Below are 25,988 nucleotides of genomic sequence, written 5' to 3' on the forward strand. Positions count from 1 at the left end.
AGCTTAGTAAAATCCATACAAAAAATTTCTTCACATTTTACCTGAATAATTTCAGAGTTAAATTTTGATTCCAAATGTGCTGCTCTTTCTGCTTCAATATTTTCTTCTAATTTCCTCACTCTTAATGTAGTCGCCTGAAAACAAATTAAAAGTTTGTTTTAAATAAACATCAATATTTAAAATGGATATGGTTGACTACAGTCTAGAATTGTAATTAACACTTTGAATTACCATGGCCTCTCTTCTTTACTTTGCAGGAGTGTAAAAGTCATGTTAAAAATTCGTGTAGCCCAGCTGGCATGGCTCAGTGGTTGAGCATCAACCTATGAACCAGTTCGATTTCCAGTCAGGGCACATGCCCAGGTTGCAGGCTCCATCCCCAATGTGAGGCGTGCAGAAGACAGCCAATCAATCTTTCTCTCTCATCATTGAAGTTTCTATCTCTCTCTCCCTCTACCTTCCTCTCTGAAATCAATAAAAATCTTTTTTTAAAATCATGTAAAAATCATGCTCAGGAAGACTGTTCTAGAGCTTGCTTGCTTTTTCCTTTTTATTAAGGTATAATTTACATATAATAAACTACATATATTGAATGTGTATACTTTGATGTTTTGACACACAGAGACACCCAAGAAATCACCGTCATAATCAAGACAAGAACTATTCCTATTATCCCTTGAAGATTCCTTGTGGCCCTTGGTAATTCCTCCATCCAGTGCTGCCAATGCATGCCTATCCTGAAATAGCTGCTGATCTGTTCTTTGTCACTACAGGTCAATTTACATTTTCTGGAATTTTACATAAATTGAATCATACACTTGATTATTTGCCTTTTCCCCAGCATAATTATTTTAAGATTCATCCATGTGGTTATACACATAAATAGTTCACTCCCAGTGGTGTATCTGTTCATCTGCTGATGGACACTGAAGCTGTTTCCAGTTTGGGAAGTTACAACTGAAACTGTTACGAGCATTTGTATGGACAGACACTTTCACTCCTCTGGGGTAAATAGTGAAGAGTACAATGACTGGGTCAAATGGTAGGTGTACGTTTAATTTTTATGAAACTGCCAAACTGTTTTTCATATTGTTTCCTATTTTATACATCAGCACCAACACTTGACATGGTCATTTCTGTGTGTCTTTTTTGGGGAAGAGGAGGAATTAGACATTCAAATAGGCATGTAATAGTATCTCATTTTAGTTTTAGTTCGCATCTCCCTAATGGTTAATGACACTGAGTGTGTTTCCATGTAAATACATAGGGCGTCCCCAAAAAATGTATACACACAACAGCTGATAGCTCCAATGATGTTTCTTTCTTTTCAGATTTAACCCCTTGGAATTAATGATTCAAATTGTGCATACATTTTTTGAGCATAAGCAGAGAAATGAAAACATGTTGAAACAAAAACTTACACACAAAATGTTCATACAGCATTTTCCATAATAACCAAAAGTGGGCACAACCTAAATGACCATCAATTGTTGAATGGATAAACAAACTGTGATATATCCATACAATGGAATATTACTCAGCCATAAAAAGGAATTCAGTACCAATACATGCTACAACTTACAGGAACCTCGAGAACGTATGTCAAGCGAAAGAGCTCAGACACAAAAGACCACATGTTGTATGTTGTATGGCTTCATTTATATGAAATGTCCAGAGTCAGCAAATGAACAGATACAGAAAGTGTGTTAGTTACACTTTCCCAGTAACTAGGGGCAAAGGGAAGAATGAGGAGTGTCTGCTAATGGACATGAAGTTTCTTACTGGAGTGATGAGAACATTCTGGAATTAGACAATGGCAATGCTGCACAAATTTGGGATTATACTAGAAACCACTGAATTGTGTACTTTAAAAAGGTTAATGTTATGATATGTGAAGTATTTCTCATTTAAAAAATAAAAATAATTCCTGAGTGTCAGAACCAAAGACAATGTCAAAGAAGTGACAGTCACTTCTCAGTTTCTGAAAAAAAAATGCCCTCTAAGTGCTGCCTTTGAATCCTTGGAACAAGGGATCCCCACTGATTGTAGGTATAAGTTATGCATGGTACCTGCTACTACAGGGAAACTCTTACGTTTAGTCAGATTTTGAAATGAGCATTACCTTATAAGCATAACCAATGGACATAAGACATTGGGGGGTAGGGGAGGCCAGGGGATTGTCAAGGGTGGCGGGGAAAAAAGGAGACATATGTAATACTCTTTGTAATACTTTAAGCAATAAAAAAAAAAAAGAAATGAGCATTACCTGAGGTGGGTCCAATACCAGTAAAAAAAAAAAAAAGAAAAGAAAAAGAATGTAAACACCACAAGATAAAGTTTCTGTCCTTTCTCAGTCTTCAGTATGCTTGTTTTGGGTTCTATGAGTTAGAAGAAATCTAACTAGTCACAAGAAAACAGCCCATAGACATTGAGAATAAAGGATTAGAACCAGAAAGGCTAATAAAAGGCAGATAGAGGGAAGAAACCAGTTTAACAAAGCTAATATATTTTTTTAGATTTCAAAAAGCATATGCATAAGTTTCTCTATCAAAATAGTAGTCTTATATTTTATTAAAACATGGGATATTCAGTTACTCTATGATAAAAAGAATCAACAGTCTTTTCATTTTTTTATGTATATATTGTGTCATATTAATTAGTTACCTAATTTTCACTCCAAGTCAAGAATAGGTTGTTTTTCCTGCCTAGACCAAAACGAAATGGGTTGAAATAATAAATGAGAGGTCATATCTTTATTTTCAGACTTTCCTACTTTGATTGAAATAGCCAGAAGAAAATGAGTTTTAAAAATGTTTATTATTACTAAAACTATCAATTCATCGGTAAGGAAAGCAAAAATATATTCAAATCTTTAAGCTAAGTCATTCCAAAAGTGGGCTTTGTTGATAGACATTATTAAGTTAAAGCAGCTCTGCTAATAAATGTATTTTTAAATCTTCTAGTCTGGTGAATTAACCCTTATATCCAGCAGAGGGTGCTAGAGGAACATCAACATGCTATTCACAAAATGTTTTTCCCAATAATACTGCCTAAGATTAAGCAGCACAACAATCATAAACTGTCTCATCAGTATCCAATCCTAATGTAATCAACAAAGTAAGGGCAGAAAACGTAATGGAATTCATATTAAAACACAAAATCCAACACAAATTCATATATACCACAAGTCAATTTAGCTATATAAAGGTTTGCCTGTAATACAAGTATTACACTATACATGTCTGTTCCTTAACACTATGCATAGCAGAGTTATTTATATAACACAACAGTCACACAATTTATTCTTCATTCACTGGTTCTGATGTCCTTTCCTACTGCAATATACTGCCAAGAGATTTTTATTTCAGTAAATACTAAATGTTCACCATACCTTTTTTTTTTAATGACATGTCTCATTAAATCACACTAAGCCCAATTAGGTAATCTGCACTTAAGAAAAGTGAGTATTCATTATCTGAATATGGAAATACAGAGATTGATGTCTCCTGTCCAACCCTTTGATACATGTTGTCTTAGCATAACACAGGGCATGAACTGCAGGCTCCAATTCAGCAACAGAATTAACCAAACATATTGAGACATTTGTTCTCCACACATTTGTTCCCATGGCTCCCATGGACCTGTTCCAAAGTTTCACAAAAGTTATGAAAACATGTGTACAATGCATTTGCTGAAAGGCTGGACCCCCAAAAAAGCACCTACTACATTATTTTCTCCTCAAATAGAACATACCCAGCTCAGAGGATATATGTGAACTGAAAGGAATTAGTCAAGCAGTAAAACTCTGATATACAAAATCTAGTCCACTAAAATGGACTCGAGAAAAATGGGATCCTGCTTCCTGCTCATCGCTGCCTCCACAAGCTCCCTGGAATCCTTGCAACCAACCCCACTAGCATGTCTCAGGCGGAGTTTCACAAAGTCGCTGAGGATGTTAAAGCACAAGACCAAGCCATCAGACAAGGAGATGCTTGTTCACCTACCGCCACTACAAACAAGCCACTGGATGCTGGACCTCCAAGGCAAGGCCAAGTGGGAAGCCTGAAATGAGCTGAAAGGGACTTCCAAGGAAGATGCCATGAAAGCTGACATCATAAGCTTTTATTTACAAATTAAAAAAAAAAAAACTAAAGAAGGAATATGGAATACAGGGACTGGATTTGGCTGTCGGCCACACTTTTCATCTAAACTGATATCATGCCTTGTTTTTCTCACACCATAGATTAAGTGAAATAATTAAATAAACCCTCTTTCTCAATACTGTCCAGGATACGAGTCTAACAGATTAGGGGCTGAAATGGTTACTGACCTTGCTGAGTAGTTTAGATCAATTAAAAGTGCATTTAAAAATAAAGAAAGTAAAGATAGGGAAGGAAATATCATACAAGTACCAACTAGTTAGGAATTTCTCAGTAGTATGTGAGGTGGCACTGTTTCCAAACAGTTGCACAAAGTTTACCCCAGAATGCCAACAGCTATCTAAATAGAAAGTGGCTGTGTATTTAACTGTTTTTCCAGATTTTATCACCTGATATTTCCATTAATGGACATTTTTGCAAATAACCAATATAGTAATAATCCATATTCAAAAAGATGATTCTAAAAGACTGACTCATCACAGACTAAGTCTATAATGGTTACTTTAGTGGTAAGGATATTTTGTTATATTTTAGTGACCATAACTAATTTATTATATGTGCATTGATAAGTAATTATAATACTTATTCCCTACCTATGTATGGGGAAAAGTGTAGTTACTGCACTTTAAGCCCTTAAACTGAAGATATCAAAGGATTTTTATTACCAAAAAAGATATCTTAAAGGGTCAAAGTCTCTAAGTAATTTAACAAGTACTTGAAAAACAGAAGCATCATGGTATCATGCCACTTAACCTGACTCATATATGGGGGGTGGGAAAGGGTTATAACTAAGAATAATCTATGAGTCCTTTACTATTTATCATCCTTGTCCTAATCAAAGAACTTAAAAAGGAATATTTGTTATTCAATTAGTCTGACCTTTAATATGGACACTTTTTTAAAGCACTGATATTGCTAAGTGGCACATCTACAAGAGAGAGTGTACTTACATTAACGTCACTGATTATATCAATCCTATAACTGAATATTAATATTCAACACTTTTCAAAGAAGTGTCATATGTATTTTGTCATTTGACACAACAATATGCTATGTTTTATAAAACAGGTCAATAAAATATAGCACATAATATTTTAAATCTTTATAAGGCATTCTTATTTGAAGATTTGGACTTTTTTTTAAGTAGCTCTCTTATTTTGCATGTAGCCAGCACAATATATGAGGAAAACAATTCTAGTGAGGAGCAAAATTAATGCTTCTTTTGTGGCTTGGAACTGCTGTGTAAAAGTGAATAGCTGACCTCCAGGTCAGGGTTCTCCAATCCACTGAACTCTACCTTCACAGAAATCCAAATATGTTACATTTATTTTCAATCCCATCAAGCAAACATTACTTTATAAAAATGTTTAGAAGATTATTAAAAACAAATGAACAGGTTTGCAACTTTTCATGATCATCTCATTGATATTTACTATATAGGTAACCAAAAAGGAAAATGGAACATTTAAATAGTACCTACCATATGCTAGATCCCATACTAGATCCTCAGCTCTTATCATGAGGCCAAAAGGGGTGCTGACACACCTATAAGCATTTCCATTACAAATAAGAAAAAAAGATCTGTGTCATGAATGAAAACTGATTTGCCTCTAAGGGACATTCCTTATAATTCTCTGCTATAAATTACAATTAATTTGTAACTGTTTTATTAGTGGCCAAATCACACTTGTTTTCCAGAATCCTGTAGGTTATTTTTTATAAATAGGCTCACTTAAAGCACTCCTCACTCTAAAATTACATAGCAATCTCAAGAAATAGCTGAGTGTACAGATATTCAGAGCTCTATGTGCCCATCACCTTAACCATGGTTAACTGTGCGGTTTGAGGAGAGAAACCTGTCAGTCACTGAGGATGGCAAATAATCAGAGCCTTAAAAGTTTCAGATTGGACATATGAAGGCAGCAGGATGACTACAGCAATAAATTGGAGAACACAGCAACTTTTTTTATTCACAAGAAATGAATAATGAAATATACGACTCAAATTGTAAAATAGGAGGGATGAACAACAGTGTGATGATTAGCGGGAGGGTGGAAGAGGACATAGATGGGGATAAATGGCAATGAAAATAGATAGGAAGATAGATAGATAGATAGATAGATAGATAGATAGATAGATAGATAGATAGATGATTGATAGATAGATAGATAGATAGATAGATAGACAGATGATAGATAGATACAAAGAAAAGTAGTTTAATAGGGGGAAAAGTTTTCTATTAGTTTTAGATATAAAAACCTGATAACAAAACTAGGAAATTTCAGGAACAGACTTCATAGACCACAAATTCTCATTAGCATGGTAATTAATTTGGCATCTTTACAAATCATTTTTAAAAACCTTTTCTGGCAACAAAAACTTAAGCATTTAACACGTTTTTTAATGAATTTACAATCTGATAACCCACTATAAACATAAATACGAAAATGTATAATACTTATAAGCACAATTATATAAACCAAGTGATTTCATCATTTACCTACTTTATTGCTAGTAATCAACACAAATAGGTTTTTAAAAATAATTCCTACAAACACACGCTGGCTTTAAAAAGATGAATCCCATGAAGTTGCCTTCATGGACAATATGAAAAGTAAGATTCATTTTTCTTTTCCTTTTTCACTTGAGTGGAGTATACAGGTAGAGAAGACAGCTACATTTTACCCTTTATATTACTACAATATAGAATATGACTGACAGAAGCAATTCGGCACTTATTTGCAAAGACTGTTCTCTCCGCTGTAATCTTCACAAGATCTTCCGTTCTCTCAGAATTAGGTTTGCATCTTCTCTTTTCTCTTTTCTTATTGAGTTAAGCTTATTTCCCATGATAAAAAAAAAAAAATACCTCCCCTAGTTGTAGGAAGGTTTATAAAAGCCATGGATATTTCTTTTTGCAGTTCACTTTTCCCTTGGTTCTGGGGATCCAGCACCACATTTATGAAATTGGATTGGGAGTTTGTTTGCTTTTTTAATCTAAGAAACCATTGATTCATGTTAGGATGATTAAGCCACACAATGGTATTTACCTTATCAGATTTAAAATATATATGAACTTCTCTGGCCCAAGCACATAAAGAAATCACTCTTTTATGAAATGCAACTATTGAAAAGCTTCACTAAAGTTTAAAATATTTATTAGACTAAATGTCTACTATATTTGTTGCTTTAGCCTGATATTACTGACATTATATAATGTATTCTAGTTAATTAAAATTTTAACAATTTTCCTTCTCTATTATTATCCCATAATCCTTTTTTAAAAATACCACTGACAGCCCTGATGGTGTGGTTCAGTGGTTAAGTGTCAACCCATGAACCAAGAGGTCACCAGTTTGATTCCTGGTCAGGGCATATGCCTGGGTTGTGGGCTTGATCCCCAGTAGCGAGTGTGCAGGCGACAGCCAATTAATGTTTCTTTCTCATCAATGTTTCTATCTCTCTATCCCTCTCTCTTCCTCTCTCTCTCTCAAAAAAAAAATCAATAAAAACCTTTTTTTTAAATACCACTGACAATTTCTTAAGTACCTAGAATTACTAGTAGTTAATGTCTCCACAATTGAATGTGAAAACCAGAATTAAATGCTCTTCAAAAATTTACCTTCTCCTTTATTATGTCATCATCTGGGCAAATAGCCAATAAAAAATACATTCCCTAAAATAACAAGTAAACTTTTTAAGGGTGAAGAATCATAGATAAGTCAAAGGACTACACCTGTCTATTTATAAAATTCTTATAAAATGATAAAAGAGACTATCTGGATTACCCTCAAAACTTCAAATTCTCCAAAAGCAGAGACCAGGTAATAGCAAAAGTATTTACAGAGTAGCTTAAAAAAAAAAAAAAAAAAGCATACACACATAAAATAAAACTATCCTGAAACAATTTTATATTTGCAACATCAATCAATAAAAAAAAAAAATGGGGGCAAGTAAATATTTTGTAAGGAATAAATCAATACTAACTTATAAAAACAAATCCTAATGTTTAGGCATTAGGTATTTCCTCAGTGGAGTCTAAATTGGCTTACCACGCATTTTATCAACAAAAAGAAACCACTGTTACCTAGTGCTTTTTCATACCTCTAAGACAATAAAACGTGTTCAGTGATGATCGGAGGGTTTTCCAGCATCCTAATGTGACTTCTAAATGATTTTCTTAAATTCTAAGAATATTCAGAACTTTAACTCTATTCCTTTTTTGAATATTAAATACCTTTATTTAAGACTTCAGGAAATGAAGGAAAAATACCACATGATCTCACTCATTCATGGATAATAGAGACCATTATAAACTTTTGAACAATAATAGATACAGAGGCAGAGCTGCCTCAAACAGATTGTCAAACTGCAGCGGGAAGGCCGGGGAGGGTTGGGGGGCAGGAGGTAGCGGGGTAAGAGATCAACCAAAGGACTTGTATGCATGCATATAAGCATAACCAATGGACATAAGACACTGGGGGATAGGGGAGGCTAGGGGACTGTCTAGGGCGGGGGGATAAAATGGACACATATGTAATACCCTTTGTAATACTTTAAGCAATAAAAATAAATAAATAAATAAATAAATAAATAAATAAATAAATAAATAAAAAAGACTTCAGGTCTGTGTAGACATTCAGAGCTGGGCAACAGCAAGAACTTCCAGCACATACTGGGCTCTGTTCATCGTGCTGCAGTCCCGTGTGAACACCTTCCTCATCAGCTCCAGTGCTTTCTATTCTAACAACCCAGCACCATGGTGTCCTTCATACCCCCTCTTACAGCTCATTGTGCCACATTCATAGAAAACACCCAATATGAGGACACATGCTCCCTTTGTATCAAATTTTGGAGAACGTCTGTAGGTTCTATGTAATTAAATGCTGTGAAGAGCTTATGTTCCTAATAGCGGGACTATGGTCTCATCCCCAAAAGATGGGAGAAATATTTAACCTGTTTAAATATTTCTACTGTTACACCAGGACACTAAATCTCAAGAGAGATAAGTGGTCACATAGCCAAAAAGTTACATGTGAGGCTTCTTATGCAGGGCTACGCCTAGTGATGGGATCTTGAATCAATACCAAACCTGTTGCTTCACCTGTAAAATTAGAGAATAGTATCAACTTCATAGAGTTGTGAGAATTAAAAGATGAATAGAAAGCAACTGCTACACTGCCCTTTTACCATCAGCACTTCGGTACTGCTCTAAATCTGTGATGATGCACAGACACATGGCTGCCACAAGTTATAGAAGACTATTTGTGCGTTGTAAAGAGTAGAGTGATAGTTGGTATAAGTCAGTTAAAATATCAGCACCACAGCATTCCAGCTTCAATGACTTGGACCTATAGTTTCAACATGAGCTTAGAACTCAGGCCGCTGCACCCCCACAGGTGTTGAAGACAAACTCCCCAGGCCCAAAGTTGGTCTGGGACCAGCTCTTACCCCAAACCTGCTACAAAGTGGCCATGGCCCGACTCCGCCAGACTAAGAAGCCAAAGAGTCCCTCTATGCCTTTTTTTTTTTAATAGGCCATCCACAAACTACATATTTTAAATGATTATGTAAAATATGATGATATATTACTGAATTTATTGGCCTGAAAAATGTTCAGCACAAGTGACAAGTAAGCTAAAAATATTATTTAGAATATAATCTCATTTTTACTGGTCCTCTAAACTTATGTAAAATTAGACCATGTGTGATAAGAATGTGAATAATTTTATCTTTGCCAAGTTCACACTTGACTTTATATACCCCACACCCAATTTCCCCTATTATTGACATCCTACATTCATATGATAAAATAACCCCTTAAAAATGGACAGTGGAGCTAAAGAGATATTTCTTCAACAATATACAAATGACCAATAATCACATAAAATGATACTCAACATCATTAGTCATTGGAGAGATGCAAATCACGAAGTGCAAAATGGTACCACCACTGTGCAAAATGGTCTGATAGTTCCTCAAAAAGCTAAACATGGAGTTAGCACATGATCCAGTAATTCCACTCCTAACTATACACCCAAGAGAACTGAAAACATGTCCACATAAAAACTTGTACACAAATGTACACAGAGATATTACTCATAATAGCCAAAAGGAAGAAACAACACAAATGTCCATCAACTGATGAAGGGATAAACAAAATGTGGTATACAATACAATGGAATATTATTCAGTAATAAAAAAGAATAAAGTACTGATATATGATACAATATGGATGAATCCCGAAAACATCATGCTAAGTGAAAAAAGTCCATAACAAATGACCAAATATTGCATGATTCCATTAATATGAAATATCCAAAATAGGCAAATCTATAAAAGAATAATGATTAATAATTTATAATGCAGATTAATGATTTATAAATGCAGAAAGTAGATTAATGGTTGCTTAGGGTTGAGAGAGAAGGGGAAATAGGAGAGTCATGGCTATTTGGTATGGAGTTTCTTATTGAGGTGCTGAAAACATTCTAAAAATAAATATAGTGACAGTTGCACAACTCTGTGAATATACTAAAAAATACTGAATGATACACTATAAATAAGTTAATTTGTAGCATGTAAACTATAACTCCAAGTTGTTGGGGGTTTTTAATATCATCAATATGACAAGTTTAACTTCCAGGCATCCACCTGCACCCCAAATAGCCAAAAAATACCTCTCCAGAACCACTGCACAAACTGGAGGTTTATTATCTGGAGAGTGTGACTCTGAACCAGAGGCTCATGGACAGAGGGATACACAGGGAGGGGGCAGGGAGAGGGGTACACAAGTCTGAAACCACGGCAAAGTCTGCTACTGAGCAACATGATACCCAGACTCTCCCTCCATTTCCTTCTTCCATTTTATAACCACCGAAAGGGAAACTAGCAGATCACCCTTTGCAGAAACTAAAGAAACAGAGAAAAGACCTATATAAATCATAACATTTCAAAATTTCCCAATGAAATATTTGGCACACATCTCCTTATCGTCCCTACATTAAGGCTTCCTAAGATCAATACTCACATATTCAACTGCCTACTCAACATCTCCACTTGGATGTCTAATGAGCATGTCAGTTTACATATCTAAAACCAAACTCCTCTCTCCCTAATCTACCCCACTTGCATTCTTTGCCAGCTGAGTAAAGGGCAATGTTATTTGCAGTTTGCTCAGAGATATAGAGACATAGAAATAGAAATATATTTACCCTTTGCTGTAAATATTTTTCTCTTTTATCTTTATCTTTAGTGGAGGGTTTCACCTACATATGAGATTAATTTTCATAGTCAAAACCATAAATCTATTTCTTTATTACTTTGTTCCACTGCTTTTATGATTAGTAGTAAATCATATAACACTAAGAGAACATAGAAAATTAATCCAATTTTCTTCTTCTTAGTTTAGCATCATTTTTAATATTTCACTCTTTTTAATCCAACTGGAATTTATTTTAGAATATTATGTAAGATAGGAATCTAATGTTATTTTGTACCAAATGGTTAACCAATTGTTTCAACACGATTCACTGAATAATCTGTCGTATCTTAACGGATTTGAAATATCTTAATATACTAAATTTTTTTATCCTCACCCAAGGATATGTTTTATTGATTTTTAGAGAGAGAATGAGAAAAGGAAAGAGAGAGAGAGAGAGAGAGAGAGAGAGAGAGAGAGAGAATTGATGTGAGAGAGAAACATCAATCAGTTGCTGCCCGTAGGCGCCCCGACAGGGGGTAGAACTTGAAACCTATGTATGTATCCTGATCAGGAATTGAACCTGCAATCTTTTGATGTACGAGATGACACTCCAACAAACTGAGCCACCTGGCCAAGGTTTAATATACTAGATTTTTATAAATATCTTACAAATCTACTATTGGCCTTTCAATTCTGTTCTATTGGTTTGTTCTTACAAACTATTGAATGGGAGATGATATTTGCCAGTGAAATATCTCATAAGGGGTTAATATCCAAAATTTATAAAGAACTTATCAAACTCAACACCCCATAAAAACAAGCAATCCAATTAAAAAGCGGAGAGAGGACTTAGACTTCTCCAAAGAGGACATACAGATGCCAATAGACATATGAAAAAATGCTCACTGTCACTAATCATCAGAGAAATGCAAATTAAAACTACCAGATGTCATCTCACACCTGTCAGAATGGATATCATCAATAAATCAACAAATAACAAGTGATGTGAAGAAAAGAAAACCCTCGTGCACTCTTGGTAGGACTGCAGATTGGTACAGCCACTATGGAAAACAATATGAAGGTTCCTCAAAAAAATTAAAAATGACCCAGCAATTCCATTTCTGGGTATATTTGCAAAGAGACCTGAACACTAATTTGAAAGAATACATGCACCCCTATGTTCACTGCAGGATTATTACAGTAGCCGAGATATGGAAGCATCCCAAGTGCTCATCAGTAGACCAGTGAATAAAAATGTGGAGGTACATATATGCAATGGAGTATTACTTGACCATAAAAATAAAATGAAATTTTACCATTTGCAATAGCATGATAAACTTAGTGGGTATTATGCTAAGTGAGTAAAGTAAGACAGAGAAAGGCAAGTACCATATGATTTCAATTATATGTAGAATCTAAAAAACAAATTAAATGAACAAACAAAATTGAAACATATTCATGGATACAGAGAACAGACAAATGATTGCCAGAGAGGAGGAGGGTTGGGGCCTGGGTAAAAGAAGGTGAAGGGATCTAGAAGTAAAGAAGTAAACTGGTAGATACAAAACAGTCACAGGGATGTGAAGTATAGCATAGGAAATATAACCAATAATACTGTAATAACTATGTATGGCACCAGTAGGGACTTGAAATATCAGAGATATCACTTTATAAAGTATATATGGTTGTCTAACCCCTATGCTGTACATCTGAAATGAATTAAAAAATAAGACTAAATCTAAACTGTAATTAAAAAACAAAAATTTTTAAAAGTAGTACTAATGAAAAATAGAAAGTCTAGTCTTGAAGTTATTGTACTTTTTGGCCACGCAACAATTTTTTCCCTTTTTATGGTACCAGCACCCTGATTTTCTCTGTAAGAATGTATTTGGGCTTCAATTTTAGTAGAACTGAGAGGGATTTATTTGGGGCAAATGACTTCTTTCAATCAAATGCTCTCTTCCTGGATTTTGTAACTTTTGAATAAAGTTACTTTTGAGTGAAAATTATTGATACCAGTTTACCCCAAATTCATCCATCTTTTCTGCTTCAGAGACCCTTAGGTCTGGGGCTCATGCTTTCTGAGCTTGATGCCTCACAGTGTGCCTTCTGATTCTGTGAATAAGATTCCACTGAAGTCCCTTCTTTAGTTAACCAAAGTTGGTTTCTGTTGCATACAACCAAAAATGACAACTGATATGTCACTGAAGCTTTACAGTATGTATTCACTTCTGATAATGTAAGTCCCACTCATAAATAATCAAAATGTTTTAATATTCTCATCTGGCTCTTTAGTCTTTCACATGAATTTCAGAATCTGTCTTCCCAAAATAATTCCATTAAAGTTTTCATTCAAACAGCTTTAACCCATAATATAATCTGGGGACAATTTTTGTCTTTACAATGTTAAATGTTCATAAAATGTCTTGCCATTTTCTTTTAAGACTATCAGTTAAATTTCATAATTTTTAATGTATTTGTTCTTAATTGTATTACTATTTTTGTCACTGTGGTGAAAAAACCTTTTTTAGTATTTTATTTTCTGATTATTGCTAGTATGTAAGAATCCTTTATAATAAAAGCCTAATATGCAAATCGTCCCCTTAAGCAGCTGTGTGACCGCGACTGTGAGGGGGCAGGACAGACAGCAGGTGGAGACAGGGAGTTTGACCACTTGCTATGACGTGCACTGACCACCAGGGGACAGCGTGGAACATGGCGGGCGTCGGGGACACGGTGCTGGCAGCGGGCAGCAGCAGAAGTGCTGCAGGCCCCAATGGGCCCAAATGAGAGTGGGACCGAGGTAGGATGGTGGAGCAGGTGAGCAGGTGACGCCAGGCCAAGGCAGAGTGCCAGGAGGGGCTGTGGGGCTGTGGGGCTGTGAGGCTGGGGACGCAAGCTGGGGCCCAATCTCTGCAGGCCAACCTGAGGGACCCCATCCAAGCATGAATTCATGCACCGGGCCTCTAGTATAAACATAATTATTATCATACTAGAGGTCCGGTGCATGAAAATTCATGTCCTGGAGGGGGGGTCCCCTCAGCCCAGCCTGCCCCCTCATAGTCCGAGAGCCCTCAGGGGTGGGAGGCGAACTGATGATCAGGGGAAGGCGACACCCCATCACAACTCTGCTGCTGCCACTGCCGGCAGCGCAAGCCTCGGCCGGCCCTGGTTACCTGAGTCTCGGGTGGCCCTGGGTGGCTGGGGGGCCGAGGGGACTGGGCACTGCCATCTTGTGGTTGTGGGCGCCGCCATCTTTGAGGGCGAGGCGGTCAATTACCATATTCCCTCCTTATTGGCTGTGGGTAATGCCATCTTTGTGATGGAATGAGGGTCAATTAGCATATTCCCTCTTTATTACATAGGACTAGAGGCCCAGTACACAAAATTCATGCACTCGGGGAGTCCCTCAGCCCAGCCTGCACCCTCTCACCATCCAGGAGCCCTTGGAGAATGTCCAACTGACGGCTTAGGCCCGCTCCCCTTAGAGCCTGGCTTCTGGCTGAGCTGCACTCCTCCTGTAGAAGTGCACTGACCACCAGGGGGCAGCTCCTGTGTTGAGCATCTGCCCCCTGGTGGTCAATCCGCATCATAGTGACCGGTCATTCCGCCATTCGGTTGATGTGTATATTAGCCTTTTATTATATAGGATATTATTTTCTTTCTGGCCTCCTAGCTAAATAGTCTTACTAGCATTAATAATTTTAAAGTTGATTTTCTTGACTATTGAAGGTTATAAATATATCTATAATAATAAAAATCAGACCTCCTTCTTTCTAAAAATTGTAATTCTTATTGCTATTCTTGCCTTTATATATTTCTTTGGTTAAAATTCCCAAAACAAAATTAAATGACACAGTGAGTTTAATGAGAGTACCTGTAGCATTTTATCAACAAATACTCTTTATAAAGGTTTCTTTTCCTAATAATAGTTATAAGTTATGTTTAGGAAAACTTCTATATTTAGTAAAAACAAATTTTTTTACCTTTTTTAAGTTAATTCTCATCCAAGGATATTTTTCTATTGATTTTTAGAAAGAGTGGAAAGGAGGGGGAGAGACACAGAGAGAGAAACACCAATGTCATAGAGACACATCAATTGGTTGCCTCCTGCACCCTGCATGCGTCTGACCACGGCCAGAGATGGAGCCTACAACCCAGATATGTGCGCTTGACTGGAATCAAACCCAGGATCCTTCAGTCCATTGTCTGACACTCTATCTACTGAGCCAAACCAGCAAGGGCTATCTAGTAAAATATTTAATTTCCCACCAAGCAAAAGGAAATTTTAAAAAGAAGTCGAATTAACAAATAAATTCAATCTCTCTCAAGATTAATTAAAATGTTTATCAGTAGCTAGCACTAACTGGTTTGGCTCAGTGGACAAAGCGTCGGCCTGCGGACTCAAGGGTCCCAAGTTCGATTTTGGTCAAGGGCATGTACCTTGGTTGCAGGCACATCCCCAGTAGGGGGTGTACATGAGGTAGCTGATCGATGTTTCTCTCTCATTGATGTTTCTAACTCTCTATCCCTCTTCCTTCTTCTCTGTAAAAAAATCAATAAAATATATTTTTTTAAAAAATAAATTAAAAAAATGTTTATCAGTATTAATCATTCATAAAATCATACTTTTATTTTTCATTTGTAAACTGATATCCCTTTTTCATCTAGAGAACTAGTCCACAAAATCATGTAGCTAGAATTCATGATTCAAACTACAAACTTAGAATTTAATATTATGTATATAAAATCTTTCCCTGTATTGCTTCTTCAACCTCATAATTTAAATATTTACCCTAAAACTTTCCCAATATTTCATGAGAATTAATATTAAAAATTAGAAACAAAATATAATTTACTCAGATTCAAAAGTTTTCAAAAAAGCCAAATATTCTATATAAATAAATGCTTAAAAAGCAGTTTCCTATGTTATTGTACAGTAAAACTTTCTCTGACCTGAAATTACTGACTGAAAACATATATCCTATATAATAAAAGGCTAATATACAAATAGACTGAACAGCAGAACAACCAACCAACCAAACAACCGGTAGCTATCACATGCACTGACCACCAGGGGGCACGCATGGAACATGGCGGGCATCAGCAGCAGGCGGCAAAGCGAGGAACGTGGCAGGCGTCAGCCGCGGCGGGATGGTGGAGAAGGTGAGCAGGGGCACCAGACCAAGGTGGGGCACTGGTCGCTGTCATCAGGACAAGCCTCTGGTAGTTATTTAAAATTCTTTGCTCCCCCATGCCATGGTCCCACCTGGCACTCACACCTGCTGCCGGTGCCAGCCCCGCTCACACCTACCGCCAGCACCAGAGCTGCCATTTGTGCCCACTGCCAGCGCCAGCCCCAATCACTCAGCGTCACAGAGGGTGCAAGTGGCAGTTGCCGGCCTTGATAGCCCCTCAGGGCTTCTCCACCTACCCCCACTCCAGAGGGGCAATTGGGGCCGGCAGCCACCTCTCACACCCGCTGCCAACGCTGGAGCTGCCGCTCACAACCACTGCTGCCGCCGGCCCCTCTCGCACCCACAGCCAGTGCCGGAGCAGCCAGCCTCTCGCACCCGCTGCTGGTGCTGTCAGTGGGTGCAAGCAGGGCCAAAGCTGTCAGCACGTCGGAGGAGGGCTGCCGGCAGAGAGGAGACCAGGGGCTGTGGCAGGAAGAGCAGGGCAGGGGCGCAGAGGATGGGCCGAGACCCGCCCCCCCGTGCCTACCACAGTTCCTTTCAATGTGCACGAATTCGTGCACTGGGTCCCTAGTATGTTATAAAAGAATGAGAAAGTATACCTCAAATTCTTTTCGAAGACGTTCCTCTCGTTGAGTGCTAAGTTCAAGTTCACTTGCTTGTCGCCGTAAAAGGTCAGAGCAATCCATGTGTTCAGCTTCTAATTTTTCTACTTTATTGTGCATACTTTGTACAGCACTATCTTGCTCCTGGAAAACATTCATTTTGCATCAACAGAATGTATAAGCCAACAATGATGAATGTGTATTCTGTGGTAGACAATAAGTAAGTAAATCTGTGCTTAGACCAGAATAGATTAATTTGCATAGGCCAGAGAGGCCAAGTTATTTTCCAGCAATGTTTCAGGATATACATGTATTGTAGAAGCATTATTGGAGGTTTACAATTTTTAAAATCTGATTAATACATATTACAACTGAAACATGTATAGCTTACTAAAATGCTATGCTAGTTCAAATGGCCTTTGAGGATCTTTACAAAATGCTGTAGTTCAACTGCCATATATAATGTTTTCCCCTCTCATTAAAATTTTAAAGTATTTAGTAATACAGGTGGACGATGCTCCTTGGGTGATAAGGAATGGCTGGCCTGGATGCCTCAGAATAACCCATGAGAGATTTTGATGAGAGCTCATGGTACTTAATGCTTATAGCTTACAGCTCTTAAAGTTGCATCCACTAGATGGCTGTGTTTCATTTTCTCTCCAGCTTTCAACTTTTCAAATCTCTGTTATACTACTGAAAGACAAATAATAACAGGCACTCTTCTACTTAAATACCTCAATCTCCTTTTCCAAATAAACTCAGAAATCACCCTGACAAATGTCCCTCTCTATCCTGGAAAAAGAGTTTACTAACTAGATTCAATTTTGATACTTCTCATAATTTACAAGGATAAAATTAGAATAATGTACTATTTCTAAAACTTTTGGTTTTAATGAGTAGTTAAATTAATTTATTGCATTAATTAAATTAATAAAACAAAGCAAAGATATAACTTTTCTAAAGCAATTTCAAAAAAAGTGACGATGTTATTTTCATATTTTACTTAAGGGTCTCAAGTCTGTCAAATTTTCCTTATGTGAAAAATATATCTGAAGATTAAATTATCGGGATAATTTCACCGAAACCGGTTTGGCTCAGTGGATAGAGCGTCAGCCTGCGGACTGGAAGGTCCCAGGTTCGATTCCGGTCAAGGGCATGTACCTGGGTTGCGGGCACATCCCCGGTGGGAGATGTGCAGGAGGCAGCTGATCGATGTTTCTCTCTCATCGATGTTTCTGACTCTGTCTCTCTCCTTTCCTCTCTGTAAAAAATCAATAAAATATATTTTTTTAAAAAAAAAAATAAATAAATTATCGGGATAATTTGGACTTCTGTTTTTTTTTGTTTTGGTTTGGTTTTTTTTAATATATTTTATTGATTTTTTACAAAGAGGAAGGGAGAGAGATAGAGAGTAGAAATATCGACGAGAGAGGAACATCACTCAGCTGTCTCCTGCACACCCCCCACCGGGGATGTGCCCGCAACCAAGGCACATGCCCCTGACCAGAATCGAACCTGGGACCCTTCAGTCCGCAGGCCGATGCTCTATCCACTGAGCCAAACCAGCCAGGGCTGGACTTCTGTTGTTTTAACAACCTTCACTATGTGCCTGAACTGTTAACACCAAAAATAAAAATGATGATCAAAAAAAAATAAAGATAATCAAGGGAGGCAGGGAAAAATAACACCTTCAAAACAAGTACGACTTACATTCATAGAAAGTTAAGATATTACAAACATGAAACAGAAAGAGTCTACTGTAAAAAGATATAGTCAAAGAACAAAAATGAACTCTTGGAAATTAAAAACCCAAAAGCAGAAATAAAAATGCAATACAAAGGTTGCAATATAAAATTGAGGAAATACCTTCAGAAAATAGAGAAAAAATATAAAAGAATGGAAAATAGAAGTAATATGCACTGAGAAAATCAACTCTTTGCCAAATAAATCTAGCAGTGTAATCCAATCCCAACCAAAATTACAAGATGTTTTGGTGGCATACAAGAAGCCAATCCGCAAACTCACATGGAACAGTAAAGGCTAAGAATAAGTCTCCTCTTGCCCCCCAAAAATACTAAGAATAAGGAGAGGGGAACTTGACCTACTAGAGATCAAGACTTACTGTAAACCTATGAAAATAATAAATTTATAATTTATTCATAAATAGATATAAAAGTGGAACAGAACAGAACACCCAGGAACCAAGCCTTAGATATAAGGAACTTGGTATGTGAAACAGACAACATTATAAATCATTCAGTGGCAACAGAATAGAGAGCTGAATAACTGGCACAGGGACATTTGGCTATGCACTTGGTAAAGAATAAAATTAGATCCTATCTCATGCTATATAGAGAAAAAATATATATTCTCTTTATAATTTTAGGTTATGTAAGACATTACAAGCACTATGAATAAAGACTGATAAATTCAAGTACCGTAAAATTTCAAATTACATATCAAACACAATGTAAATTGTCTCCACAAAGAAAAAAAAAGATGTTTGCAATAGGGATATTAATAACCAAGGACTGGTAACCAAATATACAAAAAGTTCCTCAAAAATAAATAAAAATATAAAACAATCCAAAAGAAAAAATATAAAATGTCAGTTCACAAAAGAAACATAAATATCCAATAAACATATCATGCTCGATGTCAGGGAAATAGAAAATTAAACAAGAACGAGATATAATTTCATATACATCTTACTGCCAAAAAAATTAAATCCGAAAAATACCAAGTGTTCAAGAGACGTAAGAGGAAATACAGTCTTCTCTCACATTGGTATAGCCATTTGGGAGAACAACTTGGCATGCATTAAACTGCTTATGCATTAAATACATACCCACATAAACAAAAGTACCTGATGTTCACAGAAGCACTATCTGTAATAATTAAAACTTGGAAAGAACTTAAGTCTCAATCAATCAAGTAATGGATAAATCAAGTATAGCATATGCATAGGATAAAATACTATACATAAGTTAAATTGAATGAGCCAGAGTTACTTTGTTAACTTGAATAAATATCAATAAAACAAATGAAAAAGATAGGTGCACAAAAATGCATATTGTATGATATTCTGTAAACAAAGAATCATAAAATAATATGATATACTATCAATGTACACAGACAGAAAACTGAACACCAACTTCAAAATAATGTTCATCTTTTGGGGGTAGGGTTTTGGTGGGAGGGTGAAATGATTCAGAATAGTCTTCAATAATCTACCAATTTATTGTTTGTTTTTAATTCTGAAGCAAATATGACAAATACATGATCTAGAAGGTACATATTAGCTATATTAATGGAATTTATTAGTTATACTGGATATTGGTTATTTTATATATGTTCAAATATTTGTTTTAATTTTATGGTTTTATCAATACAACCCAAGTCTGGGGTGCATTATAACATATAAGAAAATTAAAAAGAACCATAAAACATCTCATACAAAATTAATTTGCCTCCTTCCAAGAAATTTTTTCCCATTTTGTCAAAGAATTTATTTTCTAATCCAAACAAAAGCTACTTGGATCCTTACAGTGAAAAAGTGTGTGTGTGTTTAACAAATAAAATCATACTAAGAACACTGGAAGTTAAGAGAGTTTTTCTTCTTTCCACTAGAGGGAGGTGTTGAACTTAAAATATTTTAAAATGAGGCCTGTGTTAGAACTGACATTTAACATTACAGCAAACCACATTGTGCTGTTAGAAAATAAATTTGCTTTCTTTCTACATCTTCCAGAAACATAGCCCAAAAGTATGATTTTTCATATGTATTCATATAAACAATATCTCTCAGACTCCAAAATATGGTTTCAGTTCTGAAGAATTATAGAAGCAGAGTTAGAAATGTATCAGAACGAAAGTACTTCTTCCTAGCTTAGGAAATATATCAATACACCTATTCACAATCTAGTACATGGTTATCTCCTGAAAGAGCCAAGACAAGCTTCTCCTCTCTAAATCCCCAAAGCCAGCATAGTTCTACAATCAAAAAGTGTTTGCTGCTCTAGCCAGTGTGGCAAGGTGGTTAGAGTGTTGGTCCATGCACCAACAGGTCACAAGTTCGATTCCTGGTCAAGGGCACGTACCTGGGTTGCAGGTTCAATCCCCGGTCCCACTGCAGCCGTGTGCAGGAGGCAACCACTCTATGTGTCTCTCTCACATCGATGTTTCATTTCTCTTTTCTCTTCTCCCCCCACTCCCTCCTTCCACTTTCTCTAAAAATCAATGGAGAAAATATCCTTGGGTGAGGATTAACCAAAAAAAAGTGTTTGCTGCTGTAAACAATAAACTGGGACTAACGCTGGATAATACTTATCAATACTTCTAGGCATAAACACAGCTGAATCACTTCTACAACAGCTTAAAGATATAAATAAGAACATTAGTGAATCATTTATAATTAGAGCAAAAAAATTTAAAGAAAATAAAATGCCCATCAATATGGAATTCCTTAAATATATTAGGAACTTCCACATGACAGAATACCATGCAAACACAACAAAAATAATTTAAGAAAATTAAAAGATGGACATCAAGTATTATTGAGGCATATAATTTCACTATGTAAATACAATAATATATGTTTATATATCCTTAGATGAGGAGTGGGATTGAAGAGGGAGGGAGCAAAACCTTCACTTTCTGCTTTTAAATTTCCCTAAACTAGGAGCATGTTTTTACCATGAGCACAATACATAGTAACTTTATAAACTCAATATTAAGGTATTTCCCGTTTGGGGGGAAAACAGGCAGTACCAGTGCCATTTTTCTATGCCATTTGTTTACACAGGGCACCAGTGAACAGTTTCTCAGGAAATGGCAAAAAAAATATTCCTTGTTGCCCTAAAGCATTTAAGGCAAACTTCTTGAACACTTCCTTTTCATGTAACTTCTTCCAAGCTATCCCTAAATCACAACTGTGCTTACGAGGTCAATCCTCACATCTAATCCTCACCAGAGGATTAACAAAAAATATAAACAAACAAATAAATAAATAAAAGCAGTTTTCTTTTGTTACTATAAAAAGGATAAGACATTGAAAGACAAAGCTCTGAACATTTCAGTTATAAAATAAGTTACCTTACAAATGGAAGTAGTAATTATAAACTATGTTCCTCTATTCTTTCCTATACATAATAATTAAAGACTAATTCTACAGAATTTTAAATTATTTTAGTACTTAGTAATATAAAGTCTGGTATAACCACCTACTTTTCATCTGAGTTTTATAGGATTGACCAAAGAAAGTGCACCAAAAGTCACATCTACAAAATGAAATCAGTCAGAGAAAGGCAAATGCCAAATGATTTCATTTATATGTGGAATCTAAAAAACAATATAAACAAGCAGAACAGAAACAGATTCATACAGTGGGCAGGGGCCACAGCAGAGGCAGCAGAGGCCCCCAGCCATGGCTGCAGCAGGCAGGGGCGGGGCCAAGGCCCTTGCACAAATTTTGTGCATCAGGCCTCTAGTATTGTAATAACTATGTATGGTGTCGGATGGGTACTAGACTTATTGGGGTGATCACTTTGTAAGTAATATAAATGTCTAATCACAGCGTTTTACACCTGAACTAATATGATAGTATTTGTCATCACAAAATAATAGAGGAATGATAGAAATTTATTTGAAAATTTAAATTAGTTAGTGAATTCACAGCTTGAATTTCTCCTATCTCTCCTTCAAAATAACCTACATATAATCTTCTGAACAAATGCAAAGTACACTGGAGTGAGAATCTGCAGACTTGTAGTCTTTTCCCACATTAATCACTCAGTCTATGATATAAGTAAATCATAAATTTCCATCTGCTCATCCTTAAAGGGGGTTAGATGTAATCAGTGATTTCCAAACTGGACTATGTGAAGGAGAATCTCTGTGTAGCGGGGGGCGAGGTTAATAGATGATTAAGAACCTGCACTACACCACTTAAAAAGAGTTCAAAATCACTACAGTGTAAGATTTGTACACATCATTTCAAATACAAAACCCATTCTATTTCTTCTATTTTTTAAATATTAACATTTTAATTTTCTTTTACAATCATTATTTTGTATTAGTCTCAAAATGTACTGTATAGTGGATAGACATTATTCTATTTCTTTAGGCTATTAAAGACTGCTAACAGTCTCACATAATTATGTTAAATTGGAAAAATAAAATACTAAATGTAGCCCTGACCTGGTGACTCAGTAACTTGGAGCATCAACCCATACACAAAAACTTGTGGGTTCAATCCCCGTCAGGTCAGGGCACATACCTAGGTTGCAGGTTCGATCCCCAGTAGGGGCATGTACGAGAGGAAACCTACTGATGTCTCACATTGACATTTTTTTCTATCTCCCTTCTTCTCTCTCTAAAATCAATAAAAACATATCCTCAGCTGAGGATTAAAAAAACAAATTATGTGATTTTGAGATGTCCCTCTAGGTAACAGTTGCCCATCTTGTCATGTAATTACAAATGAAACATCTTCCAGAGATCAAAGACAAGGAATTATTTTCCCTTTGAGCAAGCCAATCAATTATTGCACTAATGTAATTTTAATATCATCAGCATTAAAAAGATATACTTAAGGAATTGTGTTATTATTTTAAAAATACCTGTACTATAAACTGTAACTCTCTTCTCTCTGCTTCCCATTGTTCTGCTTGTAATCTAAACTCCTCCAGTGCTGTCTCCCTGATATGAGAGTCCATTTCATTCTTCTCCTGCTGATGTTTCTCCAATGCTTCCTTTATATGAATAAAATCTTGCTTTACTATCAGATCAGTAAAAGTTAGCTTTCTTCCTTCATCCCCAATTTTAATGTGCAAAGAACTCTCCTTACCTATCTTGTTAAAACTCATTACAATTTATGTTAATAAAACTGTTATATTGCGATCATCAGAATATAGATCTGAATAAGAAGCTATGCTTACCTATTTAATATAAGGAACATCTTATATATACACACATAGGCATATATTTAAACCAATTTTTCTGAAATTTTTAACTTCAGAGGTTTTAACAAAATGTATTATATGATAAAGAGACAAAAACACATAAATCTATGTGTAAAGTACATAATATGGAAATACCTGATTACCTATGAGCAAACTGTTTAGATTATCCCTAATAATCCTATATAATAAAGAGGTAATATGCAAATTGACCATCACACCCTTGCACAAGATGGCCACCGCCATGTGGTCAAAGATGGCTGGCAGGGGAGGGCAGCTATGGGCAATCAGGCCAGCAGGGGAGGGCAGTTGGGAGCGACCAGGCCTACAGGGGAGAGCAGTTGGGGGTGACCAGGCCTGCAGGGGAGGGCAGTTGGGGGCTACCGGGCCTGCAGGGGAGGGCAGTTGGGGGCTACCGGGCCTGCAGGGGAGGGCAGTTGGGGGCTACCGGGCCTGCAGGGGAGGGCAGTTGGGGGCTACCGGGCCTGCAGGGGAGGGCAGCTGGAGGCAACTGGGCCAGCAGGGGAGGGCAGTTGGGGGGGACCAGGCCTGCAGGGAGGGCAGTTGGGGGCAATCGGGCTAGCAGGGGAGCAGTTAGGCGTTGATCAGGCTGGCAGGGGAGTGGTTAGGGGGTGAGCAGGCTGGCAGGCAAAAGCAATTAGGGGCAATCAGGCAGGCAGGCAGGTGAGCGGTTGGGTGCCAGCAGTCCCGGATTGTGAGAGGGATGTCCCAGATTGGAGAGGGTGCAGGCTGGGCTGAGGGACAACACCCCGCCCCCCCCCAGTACATGAATTTTGTGCACTGGGCCTCTAGTGTATATATAAATGTGGCAGAAAACACTGTATTTCCAAAAGGGGATTAGGAAGGAGTCAGGATAAGGAAATTCTAGAGTGTAAAGAATTTGAGAAGTCAAAAAATATTTTTTAAGAAGTTTGGACTGTCATTAATTTCTAGTTCTATAGATAAACACTGTTGGCTTTTCTTTTTGGGTTTTCTGAGTCGTACTATATTTACTAGATCTAAGTTAGTGCAAAATCTTGCAGGTTTCTTGAAAGCCAAATATGATAACCTACAAGGTTCAAAACTCAGTCCCCATTCACACAAAGAGAATGATTCTGTGGTTTCTGAGAGAGAAGGGAAGCTTCCTGTATCCACCTAACAACAGCATAGAGCTGCGTACTAAAGATTACTCTTTTTTTCTTTTTAATATTTTATTGATTTTTTACAGAGAGGAAGGGAGAGGGATAGAGAGCCAGAAACATCGATGAGAGAGAGACATCGATCAGCTGCCACCTGCACACCCCGTACTGGGAATGTGCCCGCAACCAAGGTACATGCCCTTGACCAGAATCGAACCTGGGACCCTTCAGTCCTCAGGCCAACGCTCCATCCACTGAGCCAAACCGGTCAGGTCTAAAGATTACTCTTATAACTTTCACTAATGGAAAGCTATCACAAGAACGTGGAGGCGTTTTCCCCCTAGGGCTAAATAGTGACTCCTACTCAATCCCTAATTTCCCAAGGGTCTCTGTGCAGATCAATTCAAAGCCAATGGCCTAAAATCAAAGCAGAGTTCTCCTACCAAGCAGCTGATCAAAATCACATCAAGATCAAGTAACTTCCCTAGCTGGTTTGGCTCAGTGAATAGAGTGTCCGCCTGCGGACTGAAGGATCGCAGGTTCGATTCCAGTCAAGGGCATATGCCTGGGCTGTGGGCTTGATCCCCAACAAAGGCTGTGCAGGAGGCAGCCAATCAATGATTCTCTCTCATCATTGATGTTTCTATCCCTCTCTCCCTCTCCCATCCTCTCTGAAACCATTAAGAATATACTAAAAAAAAAGCTCAAGTAACTTGAGGTGCAGAATGA

At 36.9% G+C, this 25,988-nt stretch overlaps 1 protein-coding gene across 1 annotated transcript in view; it reads right to left on the reverse strand.

Annotated features, from left to right (window-relative positions):
- Positions 1–25,988, reverse strand: part of CCDC171 (coiled-coil domain containing 171) — a 265,960-nt gene that overhangs the window by 210,677 nt on the left and 29,295 nt on the right. Inside the window, exons 6-8 of the mRNA XM_081103031.1 lie at positions 23,782–23,913; positions 17,159–17,305; positions 42–134 (exon numbers count right to left, since the gene is read on the reverse strand). Coding sequence (XP_080959157.1) covers positions 42–134; positions 17,159–17,305; positions 23,782–23,913 — 372 coding nt within the window. The remainder of the gene's footprint in view (positions 1–41; positions 135–17,158; positions 17,306–23,781; positions 23,914–25,988) is intronic.

The sequence above is a fragment of the Myotis nattereri genome (assembly GCF_964212035.1).
Source record: "Myotis nattereri genome assembly, chromosome: 12".
Classification (NCBI taxonomy): domain Eukaryota; kingdom Metazoa; phylum Chordata; class Mammalia; order Chiroptera; family Vespertilionidae; genus Myotis; species Myotis nattereri.